General features: G+C 39.0%; 1 protein-coding gene across 1 annotated transcript in view; it reads right to left on the bottom strand.

Moving 5' to 3' along the window:
- The window catches only part of zswim6 (zinc finger SWIM-type containing 6), a 106184-nt gene that overhangs the window by 2083 nt on the left and 82409 nt on the right, over positions 1 to 21692 (bottom strand). Inside the window, exons 8-14 of the mRNA XM_008102861.3 lie at positions 19714 to 19860; positions 18369 to 18629; positions 15641 to 15776; positions 8805 to 8962; positions 7475 to 7638; positions 5891 to 5972; positions 1 to 907 (exon numbers count right to left, since the gene is read on the bottom strand). The exon at positions 1 to 907 is cut by the window's left edge and continues 2083 nt beyond it. Of these exons, the coding sequence (XP_008101068.2) occupies positions 45 to 907; positions 5891 to 5972; positions 7475 to 7638; positions 8805 to 8962; positions 15641 to 15776; positions 18369 to 18629; positions 19714 to 19860 (1811 nt within the window). The 3' untranslated portion in view covers positions 1 to 44. The remainder of the gene's footprint in view (positions 908 to 5890; positions 5973 to 7474; positions 7639 to 8804; positions 8963 to 15640; positions 15777 to 18368; positions 18630 to 19713; positions 19861 to 21692) is intronic.

Here is a 21692-nt window from a genome sequence, read left to right on the forward strand (position 1 = left end):
TCTCCCACCCCCCACCCCATCACGCCAGTCACACATTGTTTTTGTCAACCAAACCGTTCACGAACCAACATCATCAGTTTCTTTTTGCCTTTGTAAATTTGTTTTAGGTTGTCAATGAACTGTGTAAACTGAATGTGTCCATCGTGTGCCATTAGGAAGGTCTCTCGGGCCTTACTCAGGAACTCTATGAACTCGCTGTAATGCCGTGGACTGATGTGCGTGAGTCGAGAATGTGTGGTATTAATATACGCTCCAATTGTGGCATCCAGGAGTTGCCTCAGTGGGGCTTTGTCCAATGACATGAGTTTCCCAGAGTTCCTCCTTCCATGGAGTCCCACCATTCCTGGAGTGGTCAAAGTACATCTACGCAAGATGTCCGACAGTACTGTTGCGCATTTGACACTTTTGACAACCAGAGGTATAATCGCCGCAAGTTCATTTTTGCCAAGGGAATGGCTAAGAGCGCATGCCCACAGAACATCATTAATGGCAGGGTGTGTGTCCTGATTGTAACTCAGGTTGAGATGCGTCATGGCCAACGTGGCAAGCTTGTAGGCCCGCATGGGATAACCACGATGTTCCATATAACGTGCTATAGTGAACAGCTGCGTATAACTCATGCCGGTTGCAGCAGCATCAAGAACGATTTGGTAAGCAGTCTCAAAAGCTATATGGTCCTTTTCACATAAGGTAAGTGCAGAGAGGGCACAGTTCTGAGGATCCTTCATCGCACACTGCAGAGCAAGCGTCCTAGCACTGCTGGCCAGTTTCTCCTGCTGGTGGCAGTCCAGATGCAAGCGGACAATGGTGCTGTTGGACATCACGGTGGTAGCAACAATACTAGTCGCCTCAGTTGGAGTGAAGAGTGTAAACCAGCTTTGCATGATGCTATCCAGTGCGTAAACACCTGTGAGGTATAGAAACATATCTGTCACCAAGATGGACCCAAATGTGAGCCTAGAATAAGCAATGAAACCGGGCAGGCTTCTGGTTTCATTACTTAACATTTTGTAGAAGATCAAGTATGTGTTCCACATAAGTACAGCACCAAACTACTAACTACAGAACCCAGAAATGCCAGCTTTTCTTTTCTTTTCTTTTCTTTTCTTTTCTTTTAAAAGCAATGTAACAGCCCTGATGTTTATAAAGATACATTTAGAAATGTGCTGATAACACCTGGTAATACCATATTTACTCAAGTCTAATGCTCACCTTTTTTGGATAAATTACATTGCTAAATATGGTGTGCATTAGATTTGAAGGAGAATTAAAATCGTGTACACATACCCCGCCCCACTCAAAGAAGCTTTTCCTGGTGACAGCGACAACCACAAGATCCTGTGTTGCCCGGAGAAGGAAGAGGCATGCTCAGCTGACAACCCAGTCATTCTTGCTGCTTAACGACAGGTCCTTTCTCCTGGACAGCCCTCAGGGCCCTTCTCCCTCCCACCCTCCTAGGCTCAGTCCCATGCGGGTCCCAACTAAACTCCTTCAGAAGGCCTTCAACCCCCTTCCCCCTATCAGTTTTGAAGGCTATGTGAATGAGGCCAGTTGGGAATCATGTGCAGACTCAGCCTTATGGAGGGGCATAGCTTCCCAAATTGCCTCATTCAATCTGCCCGCCTCCCTGATACGCTATGCCTGTGCTGTTGAGCACATTACATTCAAGAGAAAATCCATATTTTGTAATGTGCATCTTCAAAATTGAGATATGTATTACATTCTGTGGTGCATTATACTTGAGTAAATGTAATATATCAGAAGTCATACAATTGCTATTTGTTATTTGGTGCTTCAAGTCGAGTCTGTAGAAACAGGATCTATGAAAATTAAGGAAGTATGTACATGCATGTGTCTGTCTGTTTGTATTAGAAAGCACAGAGCCCTGCTTAAGATTGAATGGATCCACACTGGGGCATACACAACAACCTTTTTTAAAAAAGGAGGCATATGGGAAAATAAGGAGACGAATCACACTTTGAGAAAACATCATGTTAGCCTGTCATCCACATGTGTGTTTCATCTTCTAAAAGAAACAGTTAAATGGTTTTGTAATGTCATTCGCTCGATTCAATCCAGTCAATACTATAATGTGCCCAAATGCATGGCACCCACCATCTCTGTAAATCTGTTAGTGCAAATTCTAAAGGCCTAAGTGAAAGACTAAGATATGAACCCTGCTGAACCAGGTTTAAATTGTGGTGACAGATAAGAGTTCCAGAAGATAATTGATTTTTTTGTTTTTAAAAAAGGGAAGAGCTGTTTGCATGCTTTGTCCCAATCTAGTCAGGGCTGGTCCAACATGGCACGCCAATTACGCCTCCGAGTTGGGCGCACGTCAACGGGGGGCGCTCTCGGGCAAAACATGTGCCTTGGCAGCTCTCCGTGTGCCCCGTACCCTCCATGCCTTTTTCCAGCTGATTTTGACATTTTTGTCCCTGAGTGGGATTCGAACTCGCAGCCTCCTGGTTCTGAGTCTGGTGCTCTCTCTGGGAGCCACTGACTGCCCTGTAACAATAGCAATCCGGAACTTATAGTTATTCGCTCTTTGTAATCATTCATCTTTTCCCTTTATCTTCTAAGAATAACAATAATAAAACTTTATTTATTTATTATTACGATATAATACTGATAATAATGCAATTTAATAATTTTAATTATATGTTATATATTAAATGTTATATATTAAATTGCTCTTTTGCAATCAGTTCATCTTTTCCCTCTATCGGGGCCATCCTGGCCCCGCGCCTTCCCAAACTTGGGGACATTCCTTCCTTCATCCCTCTCTTTAGAGTCCCCCAGGATTTATGTGCCAAGGAGTCTGGCTTGCTAGGGTACTGTGGGAAAATACATCTCTCATGTATATAAAATTGCCCTAAAAGCTCAGTGTTTCTGTTTATGTGTTCCTACTTGCCCATGTGTTATGTTGCCTCATTATGTTTCTGAGACCCCATCCCCTTCCCTTTGGCGGGAAACGGTGTTTCTGACCCCAAAGAAGTCCTGCATCCCACATAATCATATAGCCTGTGGGGACGAAATCAAGCTGGGAATTTCCTCATCATGTATAATTATGTGAGAGGCAGTCATAGGGAGGAGGGAGCAAGCTTGTTATCTTCTGCCTTGGAGACTAGAATGTGGAAGAATGGCTTCAAACAAATAACCCACATTACCTGCTTTGAACTGGGATGTATGGCAGTAAGGACTGCATTTTCAAAGCAGGTAATCTGGGTTATCCTACCTTGATATCCTGGGTTATAGAGCTGTGTGGAAGGGCCCAAATTCTTTCTCCTTCTCTGCCAAATAATGCTGGAAAGTGTCCAGAGGAGGGCCACATCTATGGCAGGCATCCTCAGAGGTTGTGAGGTCTGTTGGAAACTAAGCAAGTGGGGTTTGTATATCTTTGTTGAGAGGTGTTAGCTGGCCCTGATTGTTTCATGTTTGGAATTCCCCTGTTTTTGAGTGTTCTTTTTTTACTGTCCTGATTTTATTTATTTATTTATTTATTTATTTATTTATTTCCCATACTTCTGTCCCGCCCTTCTCACTCGAAGAGGACTCAGGGTGGCCTCACAATTCGATGGCCGACATACAAATTCCAATAATATAATGACAATTAAACTCAAACATTAAAACAAAAACTACTAAAAACATCAATTACAACCACATAAGTTCAAAATCATAGTCCAGAATCAGTCCAGTGGTCAATACTTAAAAAGTCCTCAATTATTGCACTGCTAGGAATAATGCTCAATAACCATAACCATGTCTAGCAAGGCTATTCTATGCTAATCAAGGTGATCAACTGCAGTTATTCACACTTGCCCTTCATATTATCCAACATTTTTGCTTATCCAATGCTCTGCTGGCCCGTTCATGTGGTTTGGTGTGTGTGTGTGTGTGGGGGGGGGGGGGGACCAAAATTTCTATTCGCTTACACTTGAAAATTATCTTGGGCCGGATCTGAATCTAGTTTATCATCACATTACTCCTTCAATCCAGACTCCATTTACGTTAATGCCAGGCCTCCCTTGAATGCCAGAAAGGTTATGGATGAAAGACTCCAATATAGATATTGTCACAATACATCTTGCATCATTTATGCAAACAACCTGCTCCTGAAACGTATGGGTGGGTGGGCTTGTCTGTTCAATATAAACCCCAGCAGATACTAGTTTCTTCCTAAGGAATTAATATCTTTTCACAAAAGAACCCTATATTGCACTGGTAGAAAAACAGGCATCCTTGCCCTTAAGGAAATGCCCTCATCTATAATCACTACCAGCTTCCCTATCTGAAATGTGCAGGTTTCTTTAGTACCCTTTTGTTGCTCTTGCAAGGGTGAACAATGACTGATGGGCTCCATAAATTGAAGCTTATAGGCATTTTGAGTGCCTCATTATTGCTTGAAGTAATTTGCACACATCTGTGTGCTCATCTAACCACACCCAGAGGTCTTTATTTTACTCAGTTGGGCCCTGCTGTACTATGTGGATGCATACACATCTATCCCTTTACCCTGTGCCAGGCACTGAGATCAGGCACTCAACGCCTGACGTTCATTTACATAAACAAACATGCCCCTCATTTTATAAACTTGCCTTAGTCTCAGAGGTGATTTTTGCATGACATTACAACTTCCTTATGGAAGCTATACATATATATGCTAATGTACTGCAGAATATAAAAAATAAGCAATTTGCTAGTCTATTGTGAACTGAGTGAAACAATATCTTTGTCCTCTAATCTCTAGAACACAATCTAAGTGTGTTCTTAAAAGATCTTATCCAAGGGAAAGGTACTATTTTTAAAAGAAGATATAAATTTTATGGTGACAATCACTTGATGCAAGGTGAAGGAATTTGTCCTTTTTAGTACTTTGTACTTTGTACCTTTAGTACTTTGTCCTTTTTAGTTATTTGATAGATGTAAAATGCAACCACAAGAACAAAATAGAGTTTTTGCAGTGATGGTGGCAAAGTAATTTAGAGCATCTGGTTTAACAATAGCAGCTACACATGTTAGTAAGAGGAGAAACAAAGAACTCCATAATTAACAGGGGCTAATACTATGGGCAAAGTTTCTGACTAATTAGTTTTGGGAACTAAAGCACTAAAAGGTGTTTTCAGCAGCTACAGAAAGATTGGATTTTTGTTACAAAGAGATGTACATGATCAATGCAACATGTCAGAAAACATGTAGTTCCTGAAAACACAGCTATTTAATTTGACTGATCTGACAGAGAACTCCCCTTCAGTTATTTTATTTAAAGTATTTTTGTGTTAACTGACAATGGCCCAAACTATTAAAGCATGTAATTATTTTCTCCACACATAGGAGGAAGGGGATACCCTCCCCAGCCCTAATTCCTAATGTCAGTTCTTATAAGTCATCTTCTCCCATCTGACAGCCTCTAAATGTGTAAAAATAAAACATGCAGATTCTATTGTGATCAAGGTGTTACTGGTTGGGGATGATAGGCACTATAGTCCAATAATCCAGAGAACACTGAGTTGAGGAAATCTAATATAAGGGGATTTTTTTCAACTGCTGCAAATAAATTAGTGTTCTAGTGATAAAGTGCTGATCTTTGGGCTGAATGGACTCTCTTCCCTAGCTTTGATTTTGGGAGTTTCTTCACCTCCTAAAATGCTTAGGATGGCATTAAAGTAGGAGAAAGATGTTAATATATGGTGCACCGATTTGATGCAACATTATCGTAAAGGCAGGAAATTCAAAACATCAATGTAACTGTTTGATATGCAACTGAAAGAGAAAAATTTTAACGATGGGTCTTGGATGCTGCATCAATTCCTACATACCAGAAGTGGGCATATTATGTCAGAACACAAGTTAAATCAGCAATCTTTGGGAAATCAAGGGCAGCACATACCTACTTCTGTTGCACATGTTACTAACCACCTCACCATCTCCCGCCTCCGCCAATTCAATGTTGATAATGTCATACGCATCACCTAGGTAAAAAATAATAAATAGAATCTTAAGATATTTTTCAAGTTATAAATTTCTAGAAGACAAGTAGCACTGTGCCTTCTGATGAAGCAGATCAACCACAAACAGCTGAAATTGTTTACAGTCATAGTAAGCCTATCCCAAGACATTATGACAAGTAACAACATTAAACAAAAAAGGAGGGGGCTATGCTGCAGTTAGAATCCTGGCTATTGCTAGATTATAACTCTGCCCCCTCCCCATCATGGCTATACTGGCTAGTACTGATGGATACCGCAGATCAACAAAATCTGGTGGGCAGTACTTTTGCCTGCTCCTGCTCTCTGCTATCTTTCTTCAGTGTGTGTACTTCCTTTAAATGACCTCATTGCACCCAACAGATTCATGAAAAATAGGCTGAAACCCTAATTTTACCCTATGCTCATTTCCTATTAATTTCTGCTATCCATTAGGGCAGTGTTGGTAATTATGTAACCTTCTAAATATTACACGACTTCAACATCCAGAAGGCCCTAGGCAGCATAGCCTATTGTGAGAAACGATGGGAACTGTGTTATTCTCATTCCTGTATTAGGAAAACAAAGCAGGCAATACAACTGAGCTGCTGGGTGAAAGAAAGGGGACGGGACTAAAACTGTTACTTCATGCAGTAGTTCCCACAGCATCTACTTCCTTTTGGCACTGTCTTAATTGGGTTTCTTTCATTGTTTAGATGTTTGCTTACAGGGAAAAAGGTTGGAACATTCTTCCAACACAAAAGCCATGCCAAGCATTGACAGTAGAAATGCCCAGCAAAACCGTCAATGGTTTGGATGGAAACCTTCCCCAACACATTAAGAAGGACTACTGCAGAAGGATCAAAACAAGTATTTCCATCAAGCAACACTACTGAAAAACTGTGCATAGCTTATGTTTGCGTTTTAACTCTTGTTTTTTTAAACTCTTATTTTCAGCTGAAATATGGACCATAACCTATTCTAGAAGAATAGCTTGGGTTCACCTTCCTGCCTATGAACCTGCCGAAATGTTATGACACATTCTCTGGCCCCTCCCCAGCCATCATTCTTGTTGTGTGCCTTCAAATCGTTTCTTATTTCTGGTGACTCTAAGATAGGGTTTTCTTGGCAGGATTTATTCAGAGCGGGTTTGTTCTTGCCTTCTACTGAGGCTGAGAGAGAAACCTAAGTTTACCCAAATCAAACACCGGTCTCCCAGAACTAAGTCAGTCCAACATGCAAAGCACAAATCACACCGACTTTCTCCTGCCTTTCTGTCAGCAGTAAGAGGGATTCTGAGGGCACATCCACCCCTATTGTGCACTCCCTCTGCCCTACCATCTTGTACAACAATATAATGTCAGGATCTCCTTTGCCCTGGATTGGAAGAGAAAACTCACACTTCAAAGTTGCTATATCAAGTTTCTATGTGTATACAAGATTTATCCAAAGGTTTACTATTTCTTGCTGTAACATTAACAATGTGTTAAGTAAAGAAAATGAAATACCTGAAGACCCAGCTCCAGAGAGACTTTCAGAAGGGTGATATCTGGCAGAGTATCCATAATTGTTGCTATTTTAAATGCATCCTGCGCCAGCTTGAAGATGTGTGATGAGGAGTGAATGTTTTTCTGGATAGATTCTAACACTGTTTCAAGCCTTCGAACATCACCTGCCGCAATCAGATTAAAAAACTGCATAAGCACAAGAACAGTGTAGCGTTGTCATGATTAGGGCCAGCAAAAATTTCAGAAATGCAAATCTGAGAAACAGAAAGGTTGACAACAGAATTTTGCAGGAGATACTCAGTAAATAGACACTAAAATCCTCACTGTTTAAGATCCCAGGGGCTAGATAAGTTATGTTTTCGGAATGGAATAGTGTCCATACAGGCTGAGAAATTCTGGGAGTCTAGAAATAACATATCCATATCTGCTAGATCCAAGCTTTCAATTTCTGAATGCATACATCTATGCAACAAAAACAAGCCTACTATAAACATGAACTGAAGAAGTTACCCCTATAAATAACAAGTGATACATATGGACCCGTTTTTACAACTAATCACAAAATACATCCACCTGAACAACCACCTTTTCAATATACAACAGTTTGGTTTGGACACAATATTAAACAACTTTGGTTTTGTATTACATATGTGATGCTTGTCCTCATGCACTCACCCAATGTTCACTCTTCTGTGAACATTGCTATAAAGTGATCAAAAGCTTCTACCTAATCACAGTATAGTATTATACCCAAACAATAAATCTCAATGGACGAGAGACTACTTAATGCTTTCCAGGGTTTTCTGGACTACAATTTCTACATCAGCCCCAACAAAATGACCAACAATGAGCGTTCATCTGGACAGCAGCAGCTTTGGGGAAGACTAGTTTAGAGAACCAATGTGACTTCATAAACCATAGTCTACCAAATGACCAGAAATCTTGGTTTATGAATTTGTTTTCCTGAAGCATATTTAGGACCCCTGAAGTTTGTATAGACCCAGACATAACAATGTGGTCACTTAAAAACAGAAACAAGATAGTCTGATTTCCTGGCATTTGTACCTAAGGGGATGGGGGAGTTGATGAGTATGTGGCCTGCTCACACAATATGGACTGCAATTCTCAGCTAAATCTCAGTTAAAGTATCATGGAAACTGAAGTCCAAAACATCTAAAACGAACCAGCTGGAGGAAAACTGGTTCAAAGAAACAAGGTGACTTGAGTATGAAGCAATCTGACAGAACACTAAACCATTATTAAAGGCTAATAGGAACTCAACTGTACAGTCAAGTAAAAATAGGCATTTGCTTAACCACCAGTACTGTACCTTTGGCTGCAGTTAGCATAGTTGATGCCAACTCACACTGCTGAGATTCAATGTGACTGAGGGTGAACCATCGGGGATACCGGTTTGGAACAACTGATGCAATGTGATGCGGGCGAGACATATCTCCCGATGGGGCTGTGGATTCCAATACTAGTAACCTGTAAATAAGAAGCATATACTTTACTTGCTTTTATAATTAAAGCCATAAATATTACAAAATTCAGAAACATTAAATTGGTTTCCCAGCATCAGAATTAGGAATATGCCTTCCCTGTTTTCTCCCTTTGTAGTATTGCAGAAATCAAATGCTTGGACGTTTGAAGTGAATACAGTTTCAAGTTACATCAGAAAAAACCCCACAATTCCTACAATTAAAACAAACCAGGACCAACTCATGGCTTGATGACCCTGGTTTGTCTTAACAAACCACTGTTTGAACACAAATCTCCCCCACTGACCAAGTAGGCAGGCACATCTGAGGACACGGTGGCTACTTCAAAAGCAGAAAGGCTTGTGATCTCCTTCTCTTCCCCATGGGAAAGAAGTGGGAGGGAGATTACAAACCCAGTGTTCACCCTCAAACTTGCAAATTTCTATGCTTCTGAACAAGATCATAGGCTTGGCAAAGGAACTGCTTCACTTGTGGGAATCTTGTTTTCTTCTGCAAAGACCAGTGGAAACCCCTTAACATAATTAGGAAAACTGGAACTTTTATAAGACATGAGTAACTGTGTATCAAAAGTGTCAACAAAGGAAGAAATTAAAAGCAGGCCAACATTTTTATCTAATGCAGAATTTGGGGGAAAGTTTCTACTAGAAAAAATCAGAAGATACAACTTTTTTATATACATGTTATGCAATATTTTATTTTTGGAATTTTGAAACTCTGGCATTGTTAACTATCTTTGCCAGTGTTATCCCACGCACACATTCCAAAACCTCACTTCTTAAGATAGGCAGAACTCCAAGTGAAAGGTATGCAGATTTTGTGTTCACAATGTTTGGGCATTAATGAAGCCATGAGGTCACACATTTGTCTTACAATCTCATAAATACTAAACAGGACATGAGCTTCTGACCTTCCTTCCTTCCTTCTTTCCTTTCGTAACTTTATAAAATACTGGTACAGTCAATTTGCTAGAAAGTCCTCAATCCAATATTCAAAGGTAATAATCTGTATTGTAAATGAGCATGTTATTTGGATAAGCATATTGTTATTATAAGACACCTACACAATGCCTTATAATCACGTGGGCTTTACATAATAAGCTTTTATTTCCTTTTGCTTCTCAACTGTCTATTTATCTCCAGCATTGCATCAAAAATATTTGTCTAGTCTACACACATACAGAAACATACTAATGTGAGAAACTTATTTAAGCTCATGAAAACGTTCCCTTCTCTAAGTCTTTGAACCTCAACATCAATGTTCTTTGAATAAAAATTGTGGCCACTGAACTAAATGCAAGCTCCATTGCTAATATTTAAAGATTGTGTGTTGGGGATTGTTTTGATATCTCTGGGGTTTGTTTCCAGGACCTGCTGTGGATACCAAAATCCATGAGGGCTTAAATTCCATTATATTTAATAACATAATAAAATGGTTTCCCTTATGCAAAATGGCAAAATCAAAGTTTGGGGTTGTTCTTTGGATTTTTAAAAGACATTTTCAATCTGTAGAATCCATGGATATGAAGGGCCAATGATTGAATACTTTAAAGTGTGACATCCTTTTAAACATGGCTATCATGTCTCATCTCAGCCTTATTTTCTTCAAGTTAAACATAGCTGGCTACCTAAGCCATTCCCCATAGGACTTGTCAAAGGCTTCAAAATTCCTAGACATTTTACATTTCTGTTTTGAAGTAAAAGTTTGGATTTGAGATATATTTTATTTTTGTGTTATTAGAATTTATAAAGGTAAACTCTCCAATGGACATAATTATGAAAATATTTTGCACAATTTCTATTTTTCTGCATTTCAGGATTTTTTGTTTGTTTGAAAAAACCTAGAGAAAAATATTTATGTATTTGGTGTCAAAACTTTGCAAAAAAAAAAGAGACTGAAAATGAAAAGAATCTTGAACTTATCAAAACACTGGTTCCCAATTATGATAATGGGTGAATGCTGTTTATTCGTAATCCAAATCTATTCAGATCAGTCATGCTAATTTAGATTTGGCACCTCTTTTTCCCCTGAAAGACTTTTCATCGTTAACAACTAAACATCAAGGAAGTCAAGTATGATCTTCTCCAAGCTGTGAATGAGAATTGCATTTCAGTTTGTTTTTGAGAGGTTTACCAAAATTGACAAACTTTACAATTGGGATGAAAAGCACATTAGCTTTAAAGTGTTTGAGTACAGGAAACATTCAAACTGGTTGATTTGCCCAACTCTATTTTAAGCACATAGAATATTAATTGTAAACGAACAAGCTCTCAGTCCCACAGGTAATATTTCACTTCACCATGAAGAAGGGACTGAATTTTCCCTCCTGCCTCCAGCAATATCACACTAGTAATTATTTAAGGGGTGGAATGCAAAACAGGAAAAATCTAATATATGCAAGCATCACTCCAAAAGCCATTCAGGAGACAGTATTATTTTTGTGCTTGCAATCATAAAACCACTTTCTAAAATAATCCTATGCAACATGGAAAGTGAGAATTAAGGCAAACCTACATATAGATAGTGGCTGGAAAGGTTAACAGCTGTAACAGAAATAGTTTGCCCTAAGCTGATAAGTTACCAAGTTATTTCGCCTTCCTACTACAGACCTATTATTAGAAAGGACTACACTGTAATCTACTTGAATGAAAATAGAACTATGCATTTTTGTTTTTGTACATGAACTCACTACCATGATGATTCAGTATTCTCTCACTGCTTGAAAGGTTAACAAGCAACTGAAGGGCAGCTAGAAAAGAAACATTAACATGTAGAAACCTGTGTGTGAGGATTCTGGCTTCTCCGTTGAAATCAATACAGGCCATCTGAGTCTGTCAGCAGAAGCTCTGAATTCTGCCACAGAGCTTTGGTTAAAACAAAATCCTGAAGATGTGAAAAACAGCTACAACTTTTCCAGTTTTGAATGACTAGGTCACTTTTCCACAAAGTAGACAAACTGTGACTCAGACAGTGTAGCAAAACAAACAGACATGTCAAAGTTATCTTGATTCCAAACCTGTCCCTTCAGTACAACAGAGCAACTCAATCTAAAAAAAGTCTAAATTAGGTCCCAAAACTGCTGAAATAATAATAGAAGCTCTAGATATAGCCAATAAAATTTTGGCTTTCTGTTTTTACAGAAATCTGATGGATATATTTCTGGTCTCCGAATTATAGAACTGAGAATCAACTGCTAAAGTGTCTGCTTTCGGTCCACTAAGTGCAGAATTAAGGACTGTTATGATCTAATGATTGCTATCTCATGGCTAAGGTTAACATTCTTTCTATTGTACATATGGGACCCTTTCACATTACATAGATACAAGCTATGCCTTCAGTTTTAACTATCATAGTTTCATCTACTGGAATCATGAGAGTATTTAGGGATATTTATAATTCTCAGCCTCTAGTGTTTCCATGGTGGATCTATGGGAAGTGTAAGAAGTGGATATGAGACTGCAAGGGGAATTAAAGAAAATGATAGTTTTGTTCTCTTCCTTTAGTGTAGGCATGAAAAATGTGTCACCTTCAAGAACCACGGCTCACTGCTGATTATCTTCATTAAGAAGCTGATGGAAATTGCAGTCAAAATATCAGAAAGGCTGCATATTTACCAACTGGAAAGCTCCACTAGATCCTGGTGATCTCCTCAAACAAAAGAAGCCTTTCTATTTGTGGAGGGACAAATCTGATTTCACTCAACATGTACGGTTTTTAAAAATTGTTTATGAAGTTTAAAAAAAGAGGACTGACTCTTTTTGCCATGCTCGGTCGTGTTAGGTAATGCATGCTTCATCATGTATTTGGATCACTGAGCAGACCATAAAAAGATTTTGTTTTTACAATCAGCTAGGCATACATATTTTGCTTACTTCATGCTTTGATCACTCACACTGATACTAATCTAACCAAGTTTGCCAATGAGAACAAAACTTTGGAAAACACAATAAAACAACACAGTGCTTAGCATGAGATTTCCAGTATGCTTAACTATTTTAACTATTTTAATTTAAATGCTGGGGCTTAATTTTTGGAATGCAGGCAGTTGTGCATGATCAGGTATATCCCTGAATCCTTTGTGTGCACCTCTGAGGCATCAAAGTAAGTTGGGGCAGCACCACATTCTCTTAAACCTCAATTTTCTCACAGAATGGTTACGCGTTCAGGCGCCCCTAGGCAACGTCTTTGTAGACAGCAGATTCTCTCATACCAGAAGCGACTTACAGTATATTCTCAATTAGCTTCTGACACGATTTAAAAAATCGACACCGGTGCGAGAAAGTGAACCAAGATGCCTAAATGTAAAGTCTGGCCCATTAAAGGTATTCTTCCCATACATCACTTCTGTCTGACTGCATTTCAAAGGCGTACTTCTCCCCTTCAAATGAATTAAAGCTTCTCTTGGGACCTGTGCAGTTTTAGTGAAACTCCTGCCAAAACCTGTTATTCTGTTAAAGGATAGGGGGCCACATTAGCCAATAGAACTTGGAGGGTCACATCCCTCAGGGACCTTCCTTGGTGCCCACAAGATATTCTAGGGCATATTTTCACAATGTTTTAGGAGTTCCCAGAGCCATTTTAGTGCGAGAAGTGTCATTTTCCTAACAACCGGAAGGGAACAGAAGTCAATTCATGGCGACTTACTATTTTATAAAAGGCTTCTCTCCTAAATTGGCCCAGGAGTGAGTGTTGAAAATGGCCATCACACTTTCTAGAGGGCATTTACAGATGAAAAAGCCTTTTGGGTATATTTTGACCCCTAGACAGAAAGGCTCAGAAGCCTCACTTTGCTCATCCCCACTCTTGGAGGTTGAGAAGACAGCATAGAATCCATGTATGTAATGAGGAAAGACCCGAAGAAAGAAAGACTGGTACAAAAGCCCAAGCATTTACAGACTGGATGCAAGCTGTGATTCCAAAGCAGCACAATAAAGGGCAACAAACACAATAACCTTACTTTTTGAAAAGTCTCTACTTTTTAATTTTTCCTTTAACAAAGTTTTCTAGCCCACATGTGGTGAAATATGGGAAGGCCTGAGTGAGAAATGCCAGCTAAGAGACCTAGATTCTGAGTAAGACAACTTCCGTTTGGTAGCAGAGCGTTCCTAATATATATTAGAAAAGTTTACACAAAAGAAGTCTTTAAATTTCAGGATAAAGACAAATTATGTACATTTTGCTGAAGCTGCACAATATATATAAGCTGAAAAGCCTCTTCTTTTCTTTGCACTGAAATTGGACAGCCTGATCACAGGATTTTAGACTGTGTGTCTGCATGTGTGGGTGTATGCAAACTGGGCATATATTGAGTTCTAGGAGTCTTTATCTAAATTATAGACCATGCTTCTGTCTTCAGGTACCTTAGGTCTAATGGAGAATTCCTCAGACCAAATAAAAGGGCAGTACTGAGAGGACCCATTTCATCCACCCATGGCATTCTTGGATCATGTCAGGGGGCTTCTTTCATAATACAGCTATCCCGGTTGTGTTCAAAGCTGCCTAAATAAGTAAACCTCAGTTTAGACTCAAACCCCCTTGGGACAGGGCTAGTTTCCTAGCACTGAAAGCAATGGGCAGCTATCAGCTTTTTAAAATGCCATGACACACCTTGTTTATTTCCAATTTTCTATTCCTGTATGCCCAAGGATGCCTGGTAATGAGACAGACAAAGGAATTGAGTTGGATCATGCAGCAGCATAGATCTAACATGAAGATTACAATTTCTCCCTCCCCTGAAAGAGGAATATAGCTATGAGAAGCCAAAAAGGTTTGGGGAATTAAACAGCCCTGCAGAACAGACTAAACAGATTAAAATTCTGAGATTTACTACCAACAATGATAAACACAACAGAGGGTTTCACAGGCCTGTCCACTGAATGGCTAGAGCTGCAAGGTGCCATTATTTTTCAGGCATTTCTGTGTGCAACTTGAAACAGAGACAATTGCAAAGGCAATTCTTGTAAGTGTTATTTATTGGTGCATTACAAACTGAGATTAAAAGATTAGCTTTGAACCGCTTGCATCAGAAGGTTTATATACAAAATATATGTATATATATATATTAATTACCAATTCGGTACATGGGGCTTGCATTAGTATTCAGAGAAGTTAGAAGAAAAGACGTTGAGGTTACTTCATGTGATGTACAGACCATATGTAAACACTGGTGTATTAAATCATATGACAGCCTTGGTTCCAATGAAGCATTCAAAAACCACTACTCTGTGAATGATCTTTATATTTACTGTTTTCTCATTCATGAAACTTACATACCATCAAACAGTTCTCAGGACTTGCTCAAAAATATTTAAACACAATTAATAAATAACTGAAAATAAATAAATGTTGTCACAACCAATTAAAGATATGTTTATAAAGTCAAATATACGGTATGATCAGTATATGATATAGCTATCAGGCTCAGATGCCTTCCTAAAAACAGAATTTATTTGCCAGCCTTCTAAAAGTCAAAGGAGCTTACCTGGCAAGCCCCTTTGGAGATGGGAGTTCACAACACGGGATGCCACCACAGAAAAGGTCTTGCTCCTTGTCACCATCCTTTGCACCTCTGAAGGACAAGGTGCCTGGAGCAAGGCCTTTCCCTGATGACCTTATGCTGTGGCTCGAGTTTTTGCTTTCTTTCTAAATGAGTTTTAATGACACGTACCGCATTGCTCTCAGTGCAGTTTTGTATGCTAGTTCAGCATCATGAGGTAGGAGAGAGGTGAAAAGGTACTTGGCAAATGTGTGCATTGGAACACTCTCTCGATGGATGATTTCACCCAGACCGCTATAAGGTCCAGCTATTAGGGAAGAGGAGAGGAAAAAAAGGGAGGGGAGAGGAAAGCTTTATAAATAGTGATGTAGTTTTACGGTAAATAAAATAAAAAAGACACTGAAAGTTATCCAGAAATATTGTAATAATCCTTGTCAAAAAAAGCACTCACAGTGAAGAGAAATAAGCTCTCTGGTGAGGGGGTCCTCTAAGTAATTTGCAGTACTAAAAGAAAATGGTGGTGATAAATATATCTTGTTGAAGCAAATAAGGTGGCTTGGCTATAGCTTTTCAAAGAGCCCAGAATTTAAGTAACATTTGCTAGAAATTATAGACCAAGGAAGTTTTTTAAGAAACCATTTATCATTTTTAGGAGTCTTTAAAATTCTGTTACTAGGAAGTGAAGCTTTGCTACATGCTGGTACTGAAGCTACTTTCAGTCTGTGCATTTTGTGTGATGCTGTTGTGAAAACTGCCTTTGTCCTTGTCTGCCCAGAAGTGGTTCATATTTCCAACAAAGTGGGAGTAAGCACAGGCTTGGAAGCATTTCAGTTGTGTCATGTCATTAAGCTAGCCTACCTGAAACACCATCCTTACTGCCCTCAGAAGTAATTAAGCCATTGAACATGTGCGTCTGTTGTCATGAGATGGTGGTGGAGGTGAGATAAGTATGGAAGTAGTGTGTTTCTCTGTTTATATTTGGTAACTGGGTAGGTTTTAAAGCATCATGACAAGTGGTTCTTTCAGATATTTCTGAGACCTACCAGCAGAGTTTCTCTAGCTGAAGACACAGGGAAGTACAACTCAGAAACTATACATATGCTCTGCTATTGAGGTATGAATTACAGGGTATGGCCTGATATGGCATGGACTGATACAGCCTCACAAACTTCACTCACTCAGATGTTTATTGTTTAATCATAAAGGCTCAGACAGTTTTAGTGCCATGAGCAGTTTCAATGCAGTCTGTAACAGGGTGGGGAAATGGGGAGATAAACATGTGAATTCCACAATCAGCCCCACATAGGCTGCTTGTTCTCAACTGGGAGGGACAATGTTGAACAGAGTTATCTCTACTGCAACTTCCGATCTCTAGTCATAAATAACAGCAAAGATTTTCACCTTACATGCTAAGTTATGTGGGAAATGTTAAGGAGGATGATTTTTATTTTGCAACTTTACTCTCCCTATTTGGAGATGAAAAAGGGACAAAGCCAGATAGGTATTTCAGCACTCAGAAATTCTAGACCTCCAGTTGAGGAATCTGTGCTATCAGGGGCATGGATACATCTACAATGTCAGTTGTAACGACTTGAAGATTATTTCAATAAAAACTAATAACTTTAGTAGTCATGAAAATAGGCCATGAGGATAACACTGTTAGGAAGATGTTTAGGCAACATTTGTGCACATCCAGGCAGCCTCTGTAAAACAAGTACAAACTAGCTATGATTATGGGTCAATTATTCAAGGGCAACTGAGCCCCAAAAGGTTCATAGTACAAAGCAGATGCATTCTCTTTGTTCTAATGTGTTCTGATTATTCACAATTGACTCATGATGCGACAGTGCATTTCTGTTCTTCTCTTGCAAAGTTTCTGGCACAAGTATATATGATGCCAGTTTGACTTTTTTACACATGTGAATTCTCTAACAAAATGAATTTTAGGCATTACTTCACCATGTATACAATGTGTGATCACAAGTGGGTCAACAGAATGGTTATTTTAAATCTTAATTTACAATTTTGTATCTACAAAAGTCTGGCAACCAAAGATTTTATACCAGGATTCAATAAACATATGAGGAGGGAAGGGAGCATGCTAACCCTGTCTCCTCTGCTGTTGCTTTGCTTAAGGAAAAAGTGATGGGTTTCAAAAGGAGAGCACCTTCTATCAATGGAGCCTCTTCACACAAGTCAAAACCCTGGAAAATGTATGATCCAAATCATATGAAGGGGTACCACATATACAAGAGTTTCTCTGTTGCTGACTTGTCACGGGACCAAAGTGATGGTGGAAGGATGGGGCTAGCATGCTCTCATCCTCATATGTTTAACTCTTATAGAGAATACCTGAATAGTGAGGAGAGGGGGGAGCAACTGTGGCAAGCTTGGGGGCCAAATTTCTGTCCCTCTTGGGCCACATGAGCAACTAAAAACAAAAAGTGGCTGGGAATACAGTTCTAGATTTGGAAAAAATTATGTATTTTATGTCAAACAATGTATGAGGGGTAAGCTATTTAAAAAGCAAATGGCTGCTCCCGAAGGACAATGGGATGACCCCAGGGACTCTTTTTGTATACCTGTGGGCTATAATTTAACTGGAAAGAGATGTGTTTATGAACTTCCTACCAGAGTGATATAGCATTTCAAGTCAACTTGACTTTGTCACAGCACACACAAAAAAACCCAAACATTTTAATGCATGCTGTCTAGGTAAGACTGTGCATCGATATCATGACATTAGATTGAAAGCTGATGGAAGATCTATAAACAGCTATTACATTCCTAAGAGCCTGATAATTACCAGAGAAGATAATTCCCAAAGGATTACTTGGTCTTTTTTCTTTTTTAATTAGAAACTATTTTCTAAAGTGGTTATTTTTTACTGGTCAACTACCTTCTAATAGGAAGACTGCTTGCTTTTGGAAAATTTTCACCAGGGTGTCATCCAGTTCTATTTCCTGCAGCTTGGAAATCAGCTGTTCCTCATTCCGACAAACTTTCTCTTGGGCATACAAGCCATCGGGCATTATCCGTTGCTGCCCCAGTCCTATCAATGCCACTTCAACGGCTAGCGTCAGGAAAGATTCCCCTTCTTCTAAGAATTTGTGGGCAGGCAGGTGGTAATATTCCAGAGATCTGCACTGACCTATGTTCTCTGGAAAAAAGTAGTAAAAGAAAAACCATCAAGCCACTAAAGTAATGTAACTAACGTCATACATATCATGTTTGTATATTTGAAACTTTCTTACAACATTTCACAACAATTTTCCCAATTTTTGCTAATGTTTACTTGTAATTCAAATGAAAGGACAGAGAAGTCTGCAGCAGTTAGAACTGAAAGAGAGGTTTAGCAATAGTATTCCAATCAGCATTCATAATGCTTCTATCTAAATCCCATCTATGATATAAAAACATCAATAGTCTTATGCAAACTTCTGTCTCTTAATCTCACTGCCATCTGTAGCATGGGGATAATACCACTGTTTTTATAGACTTATTATGAAAACTGCAACAGTGTTAGTTCTTTGAAAGTGCCATACAAGTGTTAAGTATTAGCATTAATACTGCTAACAACAACACCAACCGCAAATTACAATAACATAGCATGCAAAAATCCCAGATTAAATCCTTGGAATCTCCAATTAATCAAACATCGGGAGTAGACACAACTGAAAACCTGAGTCCTTAAAGTTGTTGCCAGTCGCAGCAGACATTAACAAGGTTATTATTTTCTATGCACCACAGATTACATGATCCATGGGAAGGAATTGTGGAAGTTGAAGTCCAAATTAATTGGACTTTGGAAGGAAAGTTGAGCTACTTGAACCAATAGCCTGACCTGTTATCAGGCAAGGTTCTATATTCTGATAGTAAAACAACAACAATCACAACATAAAATCCACCCACTTCACAAGAATTTTCACCTAAGCAGTGGTTCTCAACCTGGGGAGTCCCCAGATGATTTGGCCTTCAACTCCCAGAAATCCTAACAGATGGTATTTTGGCTGGGATTTCTGAGAGTTATAAGCCAAAACACCTGGGGACGCACAGGTTGAGAACCACTGTTCTAAAGGGTTAAATCAAGAAATATTGTAGTTTAAGCATGATTTCTCAAAATGTTTCTAAAATTAGTTTGTTAGTTAATAGTCACAGAAAAAATACAATTAAGTCCCCCTTCTAACACACACACACACACACACACACACACACACACACACATGCTTATAGTCACATCTTACCTGAGAAGTCAGAGAACACATGGAAGCTCTCATCATCCACTCTGCATGCTTCCATAAGACTACTGAAAAGGGTGCCAATTGGATCCAAGGGATGCCCAACCCAGCCTTCCAAGTTAGTTATAGAGGTTACTCCTTTATGGAGAAGTTCTGTTTTAGGGGAAACAGAAAACAAAGCACATGGCCTTACTGATGGCACGGTAGCTTTAATATTCACAACATTTTGTGGGTTTTTTCAAAACATTCATCCTATTCATTCTGGCTTTTCAGACAACAAAACAAAAGATTGTAACAAGTTATCCACCACCAGTGAACAATCATGAATGAGCAGAGAACTGAATCTAGATCTTCCAGACAGAAGGAATTCCTTTTCTCGAAGATCTGGATTGCTCTGCATTATCTAGAGCAGTGGTTCCCAACATTTGGTCCCCCAAGGTGTTCTGGACTCCCAGAAACCCCAGTCATTTTACCAGTTAGGAATTGTGGGAGCTGAAGCCCAAAACACTTGGAGGACTAAAGGCTGGGAACCACTGATCTAGAGGATTGCTATTTAAGGTGGAGGCCAGCAGACAGGTGTCCCCAGTCGGGGGAATGGAACTACGAGTCTGCCCATTAGATAATATAACAGCACAGATTTAGAGCAGTGGTTCTCAAACTTGGATCCTCCAGGTATTTGGTCTTCAACTCTGCCAATATGACCAACAGCCAGGAATTTTTGGAGATCACATCCAAACATCTGAAGAAATAAAGTTTGGAAACACTGACCTAGAGGGTCCAAAATGGACTAATTCAGCAAGAAATATCAAGACAAACAGAAGAAGCAAAATGTTTGAACACCACTTCACCTAACCGAAAAAAGACACTTTATTTGCATCTGCCTTCCTTTAGTGGTGAAGAAGACCAGAAGCCAACTGAACTTTGACCATCAATAAAAACAAAGCAATTTTCAATGCCTATCATGATAAGCCATGCAGCAAAAGTGCTTGTCTTACAGTCTATGGAGGACTTCTTGATAATAAGCTATCCAAACTCTTTTTGGGGTCATTGCTGCTGAGTTTATAAACAGGAAACACTGTTGTGGTATGCAGAGAAGAGATATCTATTTTAGTTTCCTTGCGGAGAAAAACAAGAAGAACTATTTTAACTGAGTTAATCCTGTGGCACCAAAACAAAGAAACACAAAGCAAAATATTTCACAAGGCAATCCTTTAAAAGCAGTTAATTTGGAAAAAAAGTTATTATTTTCTATGAGGAAATAGGAGGGACCTCAGCGACTCTAAGGTAAGCTACAATGCAAAATATATGCACTCCTTTAGTGCCTGCCAGCACAAACTGGGAGATGTCCTTGTAATATCCTGGCAGAAGGGCAATTAGCGATGGCACCTATATTTGGCATCACAGGGAAGAGCAGAGAAGATGGAAAACACAGTGTTATGAATGGATCAGTGAGAAGAGGCTTTGACAGTAAGTTACTACGGACAGGCACTGACTGAAGTTTTTTTATCCGTGGATCTCAAAAACCTAGATACAGTCTGACTTACAATGCTGTATTTTATTTACCAAAGCTCACTGGATAAATATAATTTTTGTGGAGCAGAGATCTATAAGCATGGATCTATAAGCAGCTAGTCACATTCAAATTTATTTTGGAATTAAAGCAATATCCTCAAAGAACAGATACGTCTGCAGTTTTTAAACAAATCTCTATTTTCTACACTATTTCATAGGGTAAATGAAAGGGACATGATACTGCTTGTATCAGAAGCTCAAGATATTTTAAGGCTGTTTGTTAATGTTAGTTAGTAAAAAAAATCTAGCTTTGAAGTTGTAACGCTGGTACAGAAAAGAACAAAAGGCAGAATGAACAATGATTTGGAAATTATTTTGCAGAGATTGAAATCCTAGAAATTATCCTGTGGACAGCTTCTACACTCACAATTTAATGAAGCTTTTTTTTATAGAAAAGGAATAATTTTCAGCTG

Source organism: Anolis carolinensis, chromosome 2, assembly GCF_035594765.1.
Source record: "Anolis carolinensis isolate JA03-04 chromosome 2, rAnoCar3.1.pri, whole genome shotgun sequence".
NCBI lineage: Eukaryota > Metazoa > Chordata > Lepidosauria > Squamata > Dactyloidae > Anolis > Anolis carolinensis.